This window comes from Onychomys torridus, chromosome 12 (assembly GCF_903995425.1).
Source record: "Onychomys torridus chromosome 12, mOncTor1.1, whole genome shotgun sequence".
Taxonomy (NCBI): domain Eukaryota; kingdom Metazoa; phylum Chordata; class Mammalia; order Rodentia; family Cricetidae; genus Onychomys; species Onychomys torridus.
The window spans coordinates 69,485,665-69,505,174 of record NC_050454.1 but is presented as its reverse complement, the minus strand read 5'-3'; the positions used below and the strand labels follow the sequence as shown (position 1 = coordinate 69,505,174).

Below are 19,510 nucleotides of genomic sequence, written 5' to 3'. Positions count from 1 at the left end.
CAACTGGCACCTTTGGGACACGGTCACCAGGGGCAGGCCTTTGAAGGTTCTCTCCATCTCCACTTCCAGTTTAACCGTCACTTCCTGACCAGCCTAGATGTGAATGAGTCCCACCACAAGCTCCATTGCCAAAGGCCGTGTTAGACTGTGCCTTTCCTGCTGAGACAGGCCAAAACAAACCTTTCCTCATCCAGCTGTTTCTACTGGGCATTTGGTAGATGAGGAAAGCGACCGTGCACTATCCAGCCCAGTACACCAGTTACCTAAGTTAACTGCACCCTGTGAGTCCCCTTCCAGAACTGTCTTGAATCCACTGTCCTCTTTTGGACAACACTGTCTCTGGCATGGGTTATCCCTCCAGATGGCTGACTGGCTTATCTGTCTCATTCCGACCCTCTTCACTCATGCCCTTTAGCGGCCAGGGTGACCTGGGACTGGTGAGCTTTCATGACCTTCTGAGCATTTGTTCCAAGTGGCCTCAAACACTGACCACACAAACATGTGCTGTTTGTTCGACAGCACATGCCACAGTGGGTCCCTGACTCGGGCCAGTCAGAGCATTGCACTGGGATCTTCCTGGCTAAACAGGACTCATAACACCACCCTTTGTCCAACCACACTGTGAGTTTGCTAAGAGATTAGTCTTGCTGGAGGAAGCACATCACCTGGGGATGGTTTAGAGAACTCATAGTCTCACCCCGCCTCTAGGTTACACACCCCGTCTCTGCTTCTTGTTAGTGATTGAAGATGTGACCTCCCAGCTTCCTGCTCCAGCCATCTGCTGCCTCTCTGGAACCACAAGCCCAAACAATTCCTTAAGCTGCTTCTGGGCATGCGCTGTAGTGCCGCACAGAAGGGGAACTGGCACAGAAGTGGGAACACTGAGCAGTGCTTGGGTTTCTTCCCCTCCATGTCTTGATCATGGACTGAGGTGACATTAGTGGTTAAGTACTGGAAACCTACATCATCACATGTTAAGTTATAGGATCCTGAGCCTCCCTCAAGGGTCTTTGCCACCCACTCTAAGGCATATCATGTGTTTGCAGTTGTATGGCACAGTTATATCATGCTAGAGGTGGGATTACAACCCAGTTATTGTTGACATAAGGAGATGTGATTGTGTGTCAAGTTGACAAGGTTTGGACTTGTGATGGCTAACATTGGCTGTCAAACGTGGCTAAAGTCCAACCTGCCTGACCCTCACTCCTTGAGGGTTTTTCTTGATCATATTATTTGAAGCAAGAAGAGTCACCCCAAGTCTGGGCCACACCTTCTGGTAGTAGCCCGGTAAGAAGACGTGGAAAAGGAACACTTTGGTTTTTGCCTGCTTGCCTTCACTCTTGTTGGCGAGTCCACCTACCCTATTGCTGTGGCATTTGATCACCAATATTAGAACCAACTTCTTCGGGGTCCCAAAGGAAGCTGAAGACCAACAGCACTCCAGCAATTCTCCAGGTGCTCAGTGCCAGATGAGGACTGGTCTGAACAATTACCAGAATGTTGGCCTCTCCAGTGTGAGGCAGCCATTGCTGGACTGCCTGGACCACAACCTGTGAGTCAATCTAGTGAAAACTCTTTCACTACATGTATTCTATCAGTTGTTCCCTGGAGAACCCTGGCCAGTACACTCTCCAGCTTCTCCCAGGGGGCCCCACCTGCTGTCCTGGGGCTGCCCCTCCTGCTGCATGTCATCATCCAGGACACTGTCAGAGAGGAAGCCGGTGACTCTTGACCATGGATCTTCCTGTCCCTGTGACAATCGGCCTCTGCTAAACTTGGGCACTGGCCACACCTGCCACAGGTGCAGAACAGGACAATGCCGGAATCATCTGGGTTCAGAGCTGGCCATCCAGTCCCAGAGAGAACACCCTGGCACCACAGGCTTCCCATGTGCCCTTCAGAGGGCTACAGGCTTCCCAGGACCTGCATTTACAAAGGAAAGTCCTTTGGTTTGGACCTTTCTAACAAGCCACAGACGGGTGGTGCTGTCTCTTGTGGGCACGGAGGACTCCCTCAGACCCTCTGATCAGTTAAAGAAGAGAAGTCTCCTATTTGCAGTGGGCTGTTTGGGGATTGCTCTGCAGTGTTTGGGGTGCAGCCCGGGCACACTGGAGCTGTGATCTGCAGACAGACCCCTGTCATCACCCCCTCCCTTCTGTGGCAGCCTCTTGAGTTTGCCCCTGAGAGTCAAGGCCAAGAGCAGCCATGGACGGTGAGTAGTGGGTGGGGCAGCTCCGGCTGTCCTGTTTGCTTCCCAGCAGTAAGTAACAGGTGTCAGTGGGCACACCCCTGGCACAGGATGTATTTATTCTTTAAACTACAATGGAGTTTACTCTCATCCCGAAGAGACAAAGAACACTGATTGCATTGGTGTCGTTAGTGTCCTTCCAGTTGAGATTTGGCTGGTTTTAAAGCAACTGAATGTCTATAGCTCTTAGCTGGGCAGATTTTATTCTGTACTTGAATATATACCTAGCAATTTCCAGAAAGTTCTATGAGTTTATATATTCATTTTAAGTTTAAATAAATTCTCTTGCACTAATCAAAATTTACTGTATTCCTATAGGGTTGATTTGCTATTTAAAAAAATAATAGTCATTGTGAGATTTTTTTCCCCTTATGTTCCCTCAAGGTCTCAAATTATTCTACCAGCAGTGTAGAAAGGCTTCCAAGAGCTAAAGTTATGAGATTCTCATCTCATTGGTCCTGGGCTTTGACAAGTGTGGCTTGGAGATTCCCATTTAAACAGTCCTTTCTGTTAAATGAGTAAGATTACCCACTCATTCTACCAAGGAACTCTGATTTTACACCAAAAAAAACTTTGACGTCTTACTTTAGAAAACAGTGAAAGCGCAGCAGCCGAATATCCAGTGGGTGATATGAGAGCCATGGGGTGGACCCCGCACACCGAGGTGTAGCCAACAAGTCACTCGGGGAATGTGACTTCTCTGGCTCCCTCGGCAGAGAAGAGTTTTGAGTTAAAACAGCAGCTGAGATCTTAATCTCATGATATCTTTACCCAGAGCCAAGGAGACCAGAAAAGCCAACTTGTACTCCTTTTTAAAATTAAATTCTTTTGGAATATAAGTACACATTGTATAAAACAAAGTGCACCAAGGGTGCACTGTGGAAAGCCCATCTCCTGCCCCAGCTCCCTTCTCGAGGGGCGACCAGTGCCACTCATTCTGTGTATATTCTCCCACAGAGATATCAGACTGCTGTGGCGTGGAAAAGTGGGCATCAGTGCTGCTGGGAGCTGGTGGGACCTAGCAGAAGGACATTAGGTCATTGGAGGAATGACCTTGAAGGGGACTCTGGGAATCCAGCACCCCTTCCTCTTCTTGGCCACCATAGAAAACCCCTTCCTCCAGCACACACTTCTGCACGGTTTGCTGCTCTGTCACAGATAAAGACACAATGGAGCCAAGTGACCATGGGTGAAACCTCTGGAACTCTGAGACCAAATGACCTTTCCTTTTCATAAATTCATTTTCCTCAGGTATTTGCTAGAGGGAAGGAATCTGGTTAAGTGTATATGCTCATTAACTCAAGGAAAATCAATGCACCCACAGGTTTTTACACTGTTTTAGCTTATTTTCTACTGATTACTGTTTAGATCTAAAAACCTTTTCATGGCTCCAATGCATGGAAATTCCACATGAATATCACCCTCACTTGGTGGCTGTAATGACTCACTTTATTCAGGAGTTCTTCACTATCCTTGGAGGATTGGCTCCAGGGTTCCCACAGATAAGAGACTCTATGAATGCTTAAGTCATTGATGTATAATATAAAATTTGAAAATACCCTGTGCGCGTTCTTCTGTGTGTTTCAATCATCTTTTTTTTTTTTTTTTTTTTTTTTACTTTTGATTTTTTTAAGACAGGGTTTCTCTGTGTAGCCTTTGCTGTCCTGGAACTCACTCTGTAGACCAGGCTGGCCTTGAACTCACAGAGATTCGCCTGGCTCTGCCTCCCGAGTGCTGGGGTTAAAGACACCACCGCCCAGCTGTCTTCCCTTTTTAACTCACACTTTCCTTGTGCTGACATTTTCTTTTCACTGAAGGAAGCTCCTTTTTCTCTGTCCTGTGATCTGACTGCATATCTTTCTACTGAGATTTTAGATTTTTTTTTCCTTTGAGGATTGAAGGCTGGTGAGAAAGTCAGCAGTATAAATGGCAGTGTTTCTACAGTTTGCCATTTGTATTTTTGAAAGCTTTTATTTTTTAATTATGTGTTGATGCACGTGTGTCTGTGCACATGACTGAAGGTGCCCATGGAGGCCAGAAGAGGGCGTGGGATCCCTGGAGTTAGAGTTCAGGCAGTTGTAAGCCATCTGACATGGGTGCTGGGAACTGAATTCAGATCCTCTGTGAGAGTATAATACACATCCTTGCCCACTGAGCCATCTCTTTGGTCTCCTGTATTTAAGTTTTCTGGCAAGCAAACACATTCAAACAATTTTAAGTGTGGTTAAATTTGATGATGTTATATTCAGAAGCTTGTGTTTTGAACTGTTGACTTTTGAAAAGAGCAGCATATATGTTGGTAGGTTCTCACCTACTGCACCCAAAAAGCCTCCATAAGCTGTCCCGGGTACTCACCCCGCCATGGTTTTGGATATGAGCCTGCACTCTTAGCCCAGGACACTTGGTCTCACCCGGGGCCTTTCTGTTTCCCAGTGATCAAGTGGAAATCCCAGGAAGCCTTCAACCAGACCCCATCCAGCTCCCTCCTGCGTGACCCTGTGGAGGGGAGGAACAGCACCAACTGTACCAGGGCCCTGAGGCTGCCGGATGCGACCAGTGCCGCCTGGTACATCCTCACCATCATCGGCATCTATGGTGTGATCTTCATCTTCCAGCTGGCCAGCAACATCCTCAGAAAGAATGAGAGGTCCTTGGAGGACATTTATTATTCCAACTTAACTTCTGAACTCAAATGGGAAAGGTTTCAGAGCAAGGTAGCTGAGTGCTCACTGATCATCAGCAATACAGCAGCCCTCCAGCCTCATCAAGATGGCCTGGACCCAAGAGGGGAAGAAGACAGGCTCCACATGGGAACCCAGGGGGTCCCTTGAAAGCCAAGGCCAACAAACCACCACTCAGAGGCCTCGGCTGTTTTACAGTAGAACAGTTTGGGGCCTGCCAGGCATCTTGAGAAAGGAACTGAGCCCTGGATTAGGGCGTGGTGAGCATCTCTAGCCATGGACACTTCTGAGGGTGAGCAGTCACCAGCAGCTTGTCTCAGTTTTTTCTGGTCTAAGAAGAAGAAACAATAGAAGCCATTGGTCAGAAGGGGACTCAGGGTCCTCGGAGTGCTTCAGGATACTCCTGAGGGCAAAGGGGTGGCTTCTTGTCAAGGGATGAAGGCTGAACATGGAGTCAAATGCTTGGGATTAACAATCAACTTCTAGGGATCGTGTACATTTCTAAGTGGCAGCTGATCACCCAGAACATGTAGGAGTTGGGATTGCCACCAACAGTGACTTTGTTTTAAAGACTTATTCCATTGACTTTAGGGCCAAAGTTGTTCATAGAAGAAGCTAATCAGTCTTCATTTTCCCTGGAAGAGTGGACACAATGAACAGGACTCAGGAGCTCCAGACTCTGGTCTTTGACGTCTGAGAACCAATGACTGAACTTCTCTGAAACTTAGTTTATAGGTCACGTGAGGAGAATGGTGCCAGGGCTGCCAGCCATACCACAGAGATAAGCTCTAGGGAGACCCTGCATGTGGTTATGTTTCGAAATACAAAATATGCAGAGAGGCATGTTATAGTGGTGTGATGGCGGTGGAGATGGCGGTGGAGACCGAATGGGCAGAGCGAGTGCTGCTGGTTGGCGGCAGCAGCGATGACAATGATTGTGTTGATGGTTTTAGTACAGAATTCAGTAAGTCCCCCTTTTACTTCTTGAATTAAGTTTTAGTTAACACTCAGATGAACTTAATTATTGCATTTCCGTACATCATTATACTATGTTCTCATTGATGTTCCCCCAGCCCCTGCTCTTCTCTACCGGTCCCTTCCTGTTTCCAAATGGTGTTCCTTTCATGTCACACATTGTCACCTCCTCTTGCTCCCTCCCTTTAGACCTCTGCATCCTCTTCTCTCTTCTTTCCTGTGCATAAACACACACACACACACACACACACACACACACACACACCCCTACACACATGTGTAATTCAATCTGTCTCTACACAGATATACATATCTGTAAATATATCTGTGGTGTATTTGTACACACACACACACACACACACCCCTACACACATGTGTAATTCAATCTGTCTCTACACAGATATACATATCTGTAAATATATCTGTGGTGTATTTGTACACACACACACACACAGGTTCTCAGAGGCACAGTGGGGGGGGGCAGGCAACCCTGGCCAGCAGTTGGGGTGCAATGGAGGCGAGAGTTGCAGAGGTTCCTTCCAAGAGCATTGTAGGGCCCCAGCATTGAATAAACACCTACAGAGCAAGGAGCCAGAGCAGATCACCCTCTGTGTAGTTCATAGCATATGGACGCCTGGTCAACCAGACTCTCCCAAGCCTGGCAGGGTAGCAACAGTGTGGGACTACCAAGACTCTTATACAGGATATGGACTCCGCCAGGAAAGCATGTATGAGATGCATACAAATTACAACAAGATTGAGAAAACTGATTGATGTACCACAGGACAGGTCAAAAAAAGATACAAATGTCTACATTCGTACTGTAAGTAGACACTGCTGACACCCCTGAACAACACAGTGAAAGCCGCCAGCAATGGTCTGTCGAGCTTGCCGTCCCGTGTGCACACAAAGCCTAGAGCTCTTTGGAGAATATTAACACTGTCACTGTCACTTGTCACAAGGGAGCTGTCTGGGCCGCAGCTGTATCCCTCCTGGCTTGTAAAAACGCGTCATCACCTTCCACACAAGCGGCCAGCAGTTTGTTCAGGCATGGACCAGTCTCATCAGTACATAGGCAGCAGGGAGCTGCCTTCTCTCTACGCTGGGTGGGTAATTTATCCCACAGCTTCTACTTACAAATACACTTCACACAGAGTACACTGGAAAGCTTAATTAGCAAAACCACACATAAAGCAGAGGCCCCAGGTTGATCCCACACTTTGCCTCTCACTAGGCCCAGATGAGATTTCTGTCAAGGGTGAAACTGATCCACCCGCAGAGGGTCAGGACCAAGGCTGGCCCCTCTCAGAACCCAAGTCCCCAGGGGTACAAGAAAGAACCCCAACGTTTATAAGGTCTTGGAGGACACAGGCCATCTTGTTTAGTTCTACACAGCTGTAACCAAAACACCTGGAAAGAACAACTTAAAGAGAAGATTAATTTGGAATCCCAGTTGCAGAGGTTCAGCTAGGGTTGCTTGTCTCTAGGCACTTGGACAGAACATCATAGCAGGAGCCTGTAAGCCCAACCCAACCCTCCCCGTCATTGCTGGAGCCTATGAGTGCACATCTTCCCCTCACAGCAGGTACGATGCAGAGAGAGAGAGACGAGAGAGAGAGAGAGAGAGAGAGAGAGAGAGAGAGAGAGAGAGAGATTGGGGACTAGGCAAAACCTTCAGAGGCACACCTCCTTGAACCCTCTTCCTCCAATCATGCTCAATCCTCCAAAGTTTACACCACATCCAAAAATGTGCCATCAACTAGGGACAAAAAATTTACAAAATATGAGTCTGTGGGGGGGACACTTTACACACAAACCAGACACACCTTGGACCGAGCAGTGGGCCGTGATGGAATCTGTTGTTCAGTCTAAGTCTGTAGTAGGACAGGCCCATAGGGTTGAGGAAATTGGCTTAAACCAGTTGTCCAGGCATGCACATAACCTTCTTCCTTATGAGGCAACCTGGAGTCTGCCTGAGGGCCTAGGGACAGGCACTGTTCATGATTGTGCATCCAATGAGGGATGACCACACAATGCCGCCAGATTGGGACACAGCCTGGGTGCTGGGAGGAGGGTATGTATATAAGGCCTTCCCTGTTACTGAATACACGAGTCTGCTGTTTGCCTTCAACTGATTCCCCATGTCTGTGTCATTGACACCACACCTTCTCACCCCCTCCCCTTCCTCCAAAGGAGCCATTAGGATCCAGCAACAACATCAGGCCAGAGCAGGAGTTGGCAGAAATGCCTCTAGGGGGGCACTGAACACATGGGCCAAAAGGCTTCTGTTGAAAAGGTACAGGGGCCATTAAGTCCATGTTGGCAACCTTCAAACCTTTAAGGTACAGTGGAGGGAGGGATCTAGTTTGAAGGATCTTACACAGTGCTGGTGCATTTCCACACACCAGCCTTGGCCACCCTCTCACCGACTCCACAAAGAGGATTCAGGAAGCTGAGGCCCAGAGAAGCTGAGAGATGTGTCCACTGTCACACAGCCAACAGAAGCCTCAGGGCTAATCTAGCTGACCTTGAAGCCCTGTGATGTTTCCATTACGTTGGCCCTAGTTTGCTTTCTGTTACTGGAATAAACGTGACCAGTGCAACTTGTAGGACACACTGTGACACTTCTGGGTGACAGACCATCACTGAGGAAAGTCAAGGGGGGCACTCAAGAGGGGACTGCGGCAGAGACCTGGAGGAACACTGCTTACCAGCCCGCTCTCTGGCTCATACACATCTAGCTTACTTACACAGCCCAGTCCCCGCCTTTTAGGGATGGTGCTGCCCACAGTGGGCTGGGCCCTCCTACAACCATTGTGGATCAAGACAGTCCCTCACAGCCCTGGTCATGGGCTAGTTTAGTCTGACCTGGGCAATCCCTCAGAGGACTCTATTTAGGCCTGTCCTTGAAAGCGAAAGCTGACTAGGACACATTTTTGTCCTCCAGACTGTTCTCCCTCCAGGCAGGGAGCAAGGAGCCCAGCATCAGTGGACTGGTAGTTCACAGTCAGTGCGGGGTGGGGTGGGGGGGGGGGGGGGGGGGGGGGTGGAGGGTTAGGGTGAGGAGAGTAATGTCTGTCCCATTCTGTCATGTCTGTCTGAATTCCCTCCTGGAAGGCTACGGAATGACGGCAACATTTTAAGTTCACTAGTCAGTCATCGTGTGGAAAGTCAACGAAGCCTTGTCTGTTTGTTTCTATGAAATGGACCATCACTATTAGGAAGGAGGGCCCCAAGAGTCCCAGCTCCCTGTGGTCCAACTCAGGCAGAGCCCAGCAGACTCTGGGCTGAACACAGCTCAGGTCACTTCTTCCTGATGTCATGGGAGCACTACAGGGAGTTGGGGGCTGGAGGCTGAGCTCGGGCTTGCCGAAGCGGCCTGTAAAACACTGTGGGAGGATGAGTCCCACGACCCAGATCATTGCATGCTGTAGCCTGGAAGGTATCGTCACTTTATGACATCACCTCACCCCCCTCACCAGGCATGCTTCTTGGGGGGGGGGGCAAGGCAGGGAAGTACCATTCCCCACCCCCACCCCCTTACACTCGGGAAGCCCAGAGACCTAAACAACAAACAGAACTAGTAGTGGCTGCTACCAGTTTGAACCAGACTAGGGGTTCTCAATCCACATTCCATAGAGGCTCCTTGGGGCTACTGTGAGCTTTAGGGGAGACTTTTCATTTATACGAAACCAAACCACCTCTATATCTGAATGTCTATGTATCAATTTGAATGAGGAAAAACTTTGTTATATTTCTTTCAAAACTAACCCGAGTGCCAGGAACTGTAGGCGTCTGCTCCCAAGGGTCCCTGTCAGTCCCTGAGAAGACTCTATTCTAAATGACAGGGCTTCCAGTCTCAGGGTCACTTGGAGGCCAGTAAGATCTCATGCTCAGGTCAGAGTGCACCTAGAATCTCTAACCCCAGGCTGCCCCAGGCTGGGGATGCTGCTCCTGGCCCTTTGCTCTCCTCCCTTGAGATCTCAGAGAAGCCTGATGAGGGAGTTTTTGCCTTTACTGAACAGGGAGCCAAAGAGGCTGAAGAGAATTTGTTCATGACCCACACTAATATTTCCAGTCTCTTCCTAGGACAGGCAACTGGAAATACCATGGAAGTGGGCCATGGGAGGGCTGCAGGCCTGAGGAAGGCATCCTCACACTACAGGTTGGCTGACAGGAAGCTCATGAGAGCTGGTGTGCACCGACAGGCTAAGGTACTTATAGTCACACGTGCCTACATATACATGCACACATTTATGTGTGTATGTGTATACTCACCTACACACACATAGACATGTACTCACATATGTAAATACATCCCAACATATGTGCATTTACACACGTGTATAATCTATGTATCATACACACCACACACACATCCTTACACACATGCACACTTCCATGCCCTTATTGGCTCATAAGAAAGAGAAAGATCAACTCGAATGTGGATGAGCCCGAGCTCCTACTGGGTCCAGCTCTCCCGTTCTCTGTGTAACATCAGGCAGAGGTCCTGAAGACGCGAAGATGCTCCTTGTCCTGGCCAACGATCCTCAGTCTGGAAAGCACACTTTTTAAACTAATGTTTTCTTTAAATGATTTCTTTTTAAAATGCTGTCTGTAGAAAAGAAAAAAGCGACCAGAGTCTTTCCTCGGTTGAGAACAGAAGGGAGGGCACTTGGCCCCCTGTTTGCTTTGTAAATGGGGTGATGGTGTTTATTTCAATAACATGGGTCACAGGGATTGATTAACGGATAGTAGATAAAGGGGCCAGAGCCACTCCCAGTACTAACTGCCCCAAAACATTGTTTCCCAGTCATGAACAGCTGGGCCTGCATGGTGATTTCACATTGGCAGAGCAGCTTTCCATTGGAAGTATCACCCCAGGAGCACATTTGGGAGACTGGAAAGGCCCAGCAGTCAGACAGACAGACAGACAGACAGACAGACAGACACACACACACACACACACACACACACACACAGAGAGAGAAAGAGAGAGAGAGAGAGAGCCCCAACAGTGCACAGCCCAGTGTGATTTGACTGAAGTCAGTACGTGTAGTGGTTTCCATGCTAGCCACAGTCCACATCTGTTGATACTGCCAGTGGGCTGTGTAGTACCACACTAGCCACAGTCCACATCTGTTGGTAGTGACAGCTGCCTGGGACTTAGTGTGGTTTAGATCCTTTTGTGTTTTGTGTGACTAGTTTCAAAGTACTCTGAGCTCTGAGTGACATTCAGCCAAAGCTCCAGGATCCCAGGGGTCCTCCCAGGGGTCTTCCCAGGGTCCTCCCAGGGGTCCTCCCAGGGTCCTCCCAGGATCCTCCCAGGGTCCTCGCAGGAGTCTTCCCAGGCGTCTTCCCAGGGGTCCTCCCAGGATCCTCCCAGGGTCCTCCCAGGGGTCTTCCCAGGGTCCTCCCAGGGGTCCTCCCAGGGTCCTCCCAGGGGTCTTCCCAGGAGTCTTCCCAGGAGTCCTCCCAGGAGTCTTCCCAAGGGTCCTCCCAGGATCCTCCCAGGGGTCCTCCCAGGATCCTCCCAGGGTCCTCCCAGGGGTCCTCCCAGGGTCCTCCCAGGGGTCCTCCCAGGAGTCCTCCCAGGGGTCCTCCCAGGGTCCTCCCAGGAGTCCTCCCAGGGGTCCTCCCAGGGGTCCTCCCAGGGTCCTCGCAGGGGTCCTCCCAGGGTCCTCGCAGGGTCCTCCCAGGGGTCCTCCCAGGGGTCCTCCCAGGGTCCTCCCAGGGTCCTCGCCTGGCTGGCTTACCTCAACCCCTCAGCCCTATTCTTGCTCTAACATGCCCAACGGCAACTGATTTGTGCATTTTATATCAAATTCCTATTCTCATATTTAATCAGATGCGATCACAATGAAAGGCCAACTTGCTCACTGAATTGGTAGAGAGTAAAACATATTACTATCAAGTAGCCCAGGCCACAAGCCTTTATGAGGGCGGTATTTCAGCTGTGTGTGGTTTGTCCCTTTTCCTTTTCGCTGTCCGTATAGACGTGGATTTGCACACTTAATGTGGGGACTGTGTGTTGAGGTAGGAGACTGTGGTGGGGGAGGGAAGGAGGGAGGGAGGGAGGGAGGGAGAGAGGGAGAGAGGGAGAGAGGGAGGGAGGGAGGGAGGAAGGGAGGGAGGGAGAGAGGGAGGGAGGGAGGGAAAGAGGGAGAGAGGGAGAGAGGGAGGGAGGGAGGGAAAGAGGGAGAGAGGGAGGGAGGGAGGGAAAGAGGGAGAGAGGGAGAGAGGGAGGGAGGGAGGGAGGGAGGGAGGGAAAGAGGGAGGGAGGGAAAGAGGGAGGGAGGGAGAGAGGGAGGAAGGGAGGGAAAGAGGGAGGGAGGGAGGGAGGGAGGGAGGGAGGGAGGGAAAGAGGGAGAGAGGGAGAGAGGGAGGAAGGGAGGGAGGGAGGGAGGGAGACAGATACACAGACACAGAGGGACCAGGCAGAGAGCAAGCACACAGACCAGAATTTCTATGTCCCCAGTCCCTAACTCGCTTCTCCTGACAGCCCACCTCCTAAAAGCTCCTCCACTCCCAGTAGCTCTCCAGGGTGGAGGCCGACTTTAACACACAGGCCTTGGTGGAACATGCCACGTCTGCCCTCTAGCTCTGGGGAGAGCTGAACCATCAGGGAGTGCTCTCACTCCTTAGGCATGTTAAGGAACAGACCACCTGGGGACCAGAATGTGTGTGGACTGCATAAACACAGGGAGGCCTAGTGACTTCACTCTGGGCAAGTGCTGGTCCCTGAGCTGTGACGTCATTACAAACACTCATTCACACAGGCAGCCATGGTCAGTGCCCCGCCCCCACCATCCACTCTCCCTGACTTGCCCAGCCATGCCCTGGATAGAGTCTGCAACCTTCGTAGAAACATCCGGTTCACATCCCCCGGAGTCTGGGAAAGCACCAGAGTTTTCAAAATATGCTTTAACATCCGACATTATTCAGGGAGGAGACTGGTGCTGGTGTGGGGTTACTATGACAACAAATTCTGCAACAGGAAAAGAGAAGAGTCTCAACTGGAACACATCTTGGAGAAGTGGGTCTTGAACCCAGGAGCAGTGTGGGGTGGGAGAATGGGAAATCACCAAGACCAGGAATTAGGAATGAGAGGTTCTCTGGCTGAAGACAAGGGAGCGATACCACCTGGAGACAGTGGAAGACAAGCCTGACACCATCTGAGGGAGCGGGTGCTTCTCGCTAAAATTGGACATCACAGGGAGTGCTCAATGGACCCCTCCTCAGTCCCTCTTCACAGGCGTGCCCTCCTGGGTTCTCATGATGGGACCTGCCCCACCCCTCCTGGGGAACCTAGGGTCCCTCCAGTCTCCCCCCACCTCCGCCCTCTTGTGGCTCCCAAGACCTGTCCCTCCTGCCAGGACTCCTGGACTCTTCCTACAAGGTGGCAGCACCCTTGAGGATGGGCACTGTGGGCCTTCCACGATTTACTAACAGCTAAAGGAACTGGGGGTAGGGTGGGGGGAATGAAGAAGCTGGTCAGCTTCTCTTGTGTCTTTACTTTCTTTTAATGTACACGATTACACGAAACCACGGCCACCTTACACCACTTTCTCAGTCTGTGAGGCCCTCTGTAGTTACTTTCCCGGGACTGCTGGCATTACGGCCTCCCTCCCACATGAATTTCTTACTCCCTCTCACTCTCCTACCTTAGGTCTCTTGTTTTTCTTCTGTGTATACTAGGGAATGTGGTGCCTGTCTCCCCGAGTCTGTCTTATCTCAGTTAACACAGTTGTTTCCAGTTCCTTCCATTTCCTGCAAACCTCATGGCTTCAAAAAAATTATGTATATGTGTATGTATATATGTATGTATGTATGCATGCATGCATGCATGTTTTTATGCAGTTATTTATGTGGGTGGGTGGCGGGGTGCCAAAGCATGCATGTGAAAGGAGTTAGTTCTCTCCTTCCACCATGTGGGTCCCAGGCCGGCAGGCTTGGCAGCAGGCACCTTTACTACATGCTTCAGTTACTTTTCTGCTGCTCGGGTAAGACGCCATGACCAAGATCCTCACGGGAGGAAGGGTTTGTTTTGGTTTACCGGCCCAGAGCGGCAAGGGTCCATTACCCTGGGGAGGCATGGTGGTGCTGGGCAGTAGGAACAGAAAGCCAGGCACACACATCTCCAACGATAAGCAGGGAACAGAGAGAGCAAACTGGTGATGGCGTGAGGCTTTTAACTTCAGTGCTCACCTCCAGTGATGTGGTTCCTCCAGCAAGGCTGTGCCATCTAAACCTCCCCAAACAGCGTCAGCGACCAAGTGTTCAAATGCACGAGACTATTTGGGAATTCTTATTCAAACCGCTATTACCTGAGCCATCTCATTGGCCCATTTTCATCCTGAGTCATCTCACTGGCCCGATTTCATCCCCTAAAAGGTAAAAACATTCCATGTGGGGGTGGGGAGCAGTGTGTGTGTGTGTGTGTGTGTGTGTGTGTGTGTGTGTGTGTGTGTGTGTTACGTTTATCTACTCATCCATTTCTGGGCATCTTAGCCCACTCCACAGTTTGGCTACTGTGGAGAGCCATAATAAACATGGGTGTGTAGGCATCTCTCTGTGTGACATTTGATTCCTTGTTTGTTTATGTGGGTCGGTGATGTGGGTGCCAAACCTGCATGTGGAGGTCCACTTGCAGGAGTAGGCTCTCTCCTCTACCATGTGGGACCCAGAGATCAAACCCAGGGTGAAAAAGTATATACCTAGGAGCTGGGTCGTATGGTAGCTCTCGTTTTAATTATCAGTATTATTTGATAAACCCTCAAACTTTCCCCAGTGGCTGTACATATTTCCACAACTGTTAACAGTTTGGAAGGATTCCTTTTCTTCCATGCTTGTTGTTTTTATGACAGCCACACTGACCATGATGAGCTAGACTGGCGGTGTGGTTTTGTTTGGTCCTTTTAGTTTTTTGAGACAGGGTTTCTCTGGCTGGCTTTGAACTCACAGAGATCCGCCTGGCTCTGCCTCCCAAGTGCTGGGATTAAAGGTGTGTGCCGCCACTGCCTGGCATCAATGTAGTTTTGATTTGCATTTCTCTGATAGCTAAGAATGCTGAACATTTTTCGTAATTTAATAGACATTTGTAATCCTTCTTTTGAGAGCTGTCTGTTCAAGCAATTAATCTGATACTCTTTTGGTGGTCAATTTCTCGTCTTTAATACATTCTAGATATTAATCCCCAGTGTAGATTTTCTCCTACTCTCTTTGCTATGCAAGAGCTTTTCAATTTCATGCAACCTCATTTGTTAATTCTTGTAATCATTTCCTGAGCTAGTGACGTCATTACCTGAATCTCTAGCTTCAACTGCTTTCCTTTACTCATTTCAAGATTTCAGGTCTTACGTCTTACAGAGTGACCCTTAGACAGGATCACCTCGTTCTTCTGCATGTGGATGTCAGTTTCTGACACCATGTGTTGAAGAGACTGTCTTTTTGCCAATATGTTTTGGGCACTTTTAAAGTTGAAAATCGGAGGGCTGTGGCTGTGTGGTTTACTTCCGGGTCCCCTCTTCTGTCCCATGTCTACATGGCTGTTTTTGGTGGCAGCCGTGCCATTTTGGTGTGTGAGATTTTTGTTTCCGACGCAGTAACAACAAAACAAGACAACAACAACAAACCACCTCAGTTCATCACTTGGTGTCACTTGTATTGTTTACATGTTTTGTGCTAGTTTTTTGGTTTTGTGGCTTAAATAGCAATTTGGATATAATCGTGCACGACTGCTAAGACAGAGTAAATCTAGAGAGTGGATGTATTCATGAGATATGGATGCCTTGTTTTTCCTCCATTCTCTCCTTTTGCTAAGTAATCAGTTTAGTGTTTATTCTCCTGTAATTTCTATGTGAAATGTGATTAAATTGCATACCTGTGAAAACATAAAACACACATGTATGTTCTCCCATACTTATAACAACTTTCTCACATCTGTAACTTCTCGTAAGAGAAACAGAAGGTTGTGTCAAAGTGACATTGCGGCCTATTGGGTGCCTTTGGGCAGGAGAGGGAGCAAGCGGAGGTTCTGAACAGGGGGACTATGGGACACCATCACCACTTCTGAGCTCTCTGGCCACACACTTGGTGTCTATATCAAATTTGATCTTTAACGTGTTTTCCACAGCTAAAGGAATGTCTCCAGAGAAAACGGCCACAAGACAATTACTAACCCGAAGCTGCTGCCTGTGGCCTGGGGGGCGGGGATGTCTGGTAACCATATACTTCATGTGAACTTGGCCATGGTGATAGTCTGGGTTTGCCTGAGTCCAAGAAAACCCTGGTGGATCGGGGTCAGGGAAGAGGAGATTCCCAGTCATCCAACAGAGAAGCAAAAGACCAGGCAAGTCCTTTGCCCACACTGTCGTTTGGAGGACCCACTCAGCACTTTATGGAGCACCTTTGGCTTTGATTAAAGGACAGTTAAACAGGCAGAAAGTGAGGCAAATTGTCATTTTCCCCAAGTATAAAATGAAGTATTGCTGAATGTGGTGGTGCATATCTGTAATCCCAGAAATTAAGTAGCCGAGGCAGGAGGATTGCTATAAGTAAAAGGCAAGCCTGGGTCAAATACTGTGCCACTTAGGGCTACATAGCAAGACCGTGTCTCAAAAAGCTGTAACAAATCAAATGCTTTTCAGATAATGTGCTGAATCGGCTCAAGTATTGGCAGTCCCTAAGAGGGACAGGCATACAGCTTGTTTCTTTCACTCTCTGACATCTGGAAAAACAACTGCAAAAGTGGGCAGGCAGGTGGCACAATTTCCGCATGTACACAGGCACACACACTCACATTCCAGGCTTCCCTGAACACGTCATGGCTATCCCTCGGCACACGGCACAATTGGTAAATACCTCTGAAATGGATGGATTAATATGATATCTATCCTGATATCCACATGGAAAGGAGTCAGAAACTTGGACCACCATAAAAAGACCTATTACAGAGGGATGTGAGGTGGCATTTTCCGTGGTTGGTGTTCTGAGCACGTGGCTCATGATGCTTTGTGTCTGAAGTGTAGCTATGGGGCTGGCACAGCTGTGAGCGAGCCCTTTATGAGGTCATCATCCTACCCCTTCCAGAACCCCCCCATGGGGAAATGTAAGCCACTTGGGGAGCCCCCATGGCTCGTGTGACAAACCCTCTTCTGAAGAACATTGTCATCAGAACTCAGTTTGACAGCGTCAGGAGGAAACAGTGTCTCCAGTATCTGAACACCCTGAGAACTCTGCAATATGATGGGTATAAGACTGTGTATTTTGGGGAAACTGAGATCCCAGAAACTCTTGTCACTGGGGAAGATTTTAGTGACAGCTACTACATGAACACTCCAACCTGGTGTATTCTGCATGCTGGAGGCAGTCAAGGGTGGGTGCCTTGGAAATACCGGATGTTCTTAAGAGACGACCTGTGCATCAAACCGGAAGACAGCCTCTTCTTTGAGTTCTGTGACGTTGTGAAGAAGGCCTATGGGAAGTGCGCCATCGTGGTCAAAGGACGGAGGCGACAAGAGGAGACAAAACCGCAGGCGGACAAGGAGGGGGGCGCCCAGGCCTGTGCCCCAGCAAGCATTAACTTAACCAGCATCGTGTGTTCTCCGGGAGTGGCCAAGTCCTATGGCCATGAACTCGTCTCCCTGCCCTCCCCCTATAACTACCTGAACCCCTTAGACTCTGCCTGGTCTTCTATGAAATGGTTCATCATCAACAACAGGAAAGAGTTTTGTCTGCAATCTGTCGACAACGTCTACACTTACCAGTACATTCTTTTCAGCGACTTAATTAGCAAAGGGATTGAAAAAGTCAGCCTGAGCAAGTGGAAGGCCCTAACCAGCAAGGTGCGGAGATGGGAGAATTACTACCTGGGGAAGTTTTCTTAAGGGCGTCTCCTCCACAGAGAGACCAGCCGCACGGTCTCCACTGCGAACTGCGGGGTTTGATGATGGCCCTCTGTCACCACAGACACTTCAGGAGTGAACTCACAGGAATGCTGCCCGGACTGAGAGGTTCCTGGGGGTGCCGGCAAGGTCCTGTGGTTCCTAGAGGCACCATTAAAGTTTGTTGATAGTTACGGGAGCGGTCTCCGCTCTCATCTTGTGATAGCTACCTTAAGGACCATGTTCACAGGGAGGATAGGAAAGACTCAAGCCCAGAGGACTGCAGTGGTGAGCAAAATTAAAGGCTATATGGTCAAAATTTAGGTTTAAGAAAAAAAAGAGAACTCAGTGTGTAGTTATTTAAAAAAATTAAAAAAAAACCCTCAAAATTAAGTACTAAGCCAATAATCTTCAGCCAAAATAATCCAGGAAGATCTAGCTTGCTATGAGCAAGAGACATGATCAGATGGCCAAGTAGATGCTATGCTTCTCTGAGATGGTGGTGGGTGAGTGGCCTCTGCACAGGCCAAACCCACCATATGTCTAAGGCAAGTGGGTGGTCCACCAGAGGGAGCCAGGGAGACACCACATGGTCCAACAGGTCATAGGTAAATGGTGGCATGAGAGGGGCACTATGGAACCTCCATATCTAACCTACAAGAATCCCATCAGGAGGTCCAAGGCTGCCATGATTTACCTCAGGAGTCTGAGCTGAGAGCCTCCTGTGGTTGGTCCAACACCCTGTTCAAACTCAGGATGTCTGCTGTGGGCCAGAAGGATTGGTGGTTGCATGTTTGTTACAGAAAAAGCCTGTCCCCCGTGGAACCTACCACCAAGTTCATTCTTCTTGTATATGTTCAAGCAATGACTTTACAACAGAAGGAATCACCCTGAGGTGCATAGAATAATGGCCAACCTGGGGAAGTATGGAAAGCCACAAGGCGGGAGCAGAGAGGGCATGGGAACTCTGCTCTTTGTGTTCAGTTTTGTTAACCTAAAAAAAAAGCTCTAAAGATAGTCTATTAAAAAAAAATAGCGGGTTGGGGATTTAGCTCAGTGATAGAGTGCTTGCCTAGTAAGCACAAGGCCCTGGGTTCGATTCTCAGCTCCTCCCCCCCAAAAAAAGTAAAAACAATAGCTGATGAAAGTTTCCTGCAGATGAAGCCATGAAGCCAGGCTCTCACCAGACAGAATGCTTCATGGTCTTGGCTTGGCTTTATTCTTTCTAGAACCTTCCTGTGCTATTCAGAAAGAGGCTGTGGGATGAAAAGAGGTATCCAGGGCTTCAGTGTTCTTCAGTCACAATGGTGGGTTCAGCAGACTTTTCAAGCTGGGAAAGGGGATCTTATCATACATCTTATCTAAGGGGGGGTCACACCCCAAACTGCCAACCATGGGCACCTACAGAGTTCCACCTGTTGCAGATCTAACTTTTACACTGTGCTGTATGAGCTTCTGGTGACTGCTATAACAAATGACTGCAAATTTGGTGGCTGGGAGCAGCAATTTATTCTTTCCTGTTCTGTGCATAGGGAGCCAGACATTAGACATCAGTTACACTGATCTGAGTCAAGCTATAAATAGCATGGCCATACTGCTCGGGGCTCTAGGGAAGACTGCCACATACTTCTCCACAGTTTCTGGTGGCTGGCTCGCCCTTTGGCTAGTGGCCTCATCACTTTCTTCTCTCCTGGGTCAAATCTCCCGTCTTTGTACTTAGA

At 49.1% G+C, this 19,510-nt stretch overlaps 2 protein-coding genes across 2 annotated transcripts; both read left to right on the top strand.

The window, feature by feature from the left end:
• Positions 1-2,205: 2,205 nt before the first annotated feature.
• Smim34a (small integral membrane protein 34A) lies at positions 2,206-5,079 on the top strand. Its single transcript, XM_036203455.1, has 2 exons — positions 2,206-2,212; positions 4,682-5,079. Exons 1-2 carry the CDS (start codon positions 2,206-2,208, stop codon positions 5,077-5,079), a joined length of 405 nt encoding a protein of 134 aa, XP_036059348.1.
• An 11,957-nt stretch (positions 5,080-17,036) lies between these two features.
• Positions 17,037-17,792, top strand: Fam243a (family with sequence similarity 243 member A). Its single transcript, XM_036203416.1, has one exon. It carries the CDS (start codon positions 17,037-17,039, stop codon positions 17,790-17,792), a length of 756 nt encoding a protein of 251 aa, XP_036059309.1.
• Positions 17,793-19,510: the final 1,718 nt, after the last annotated feature.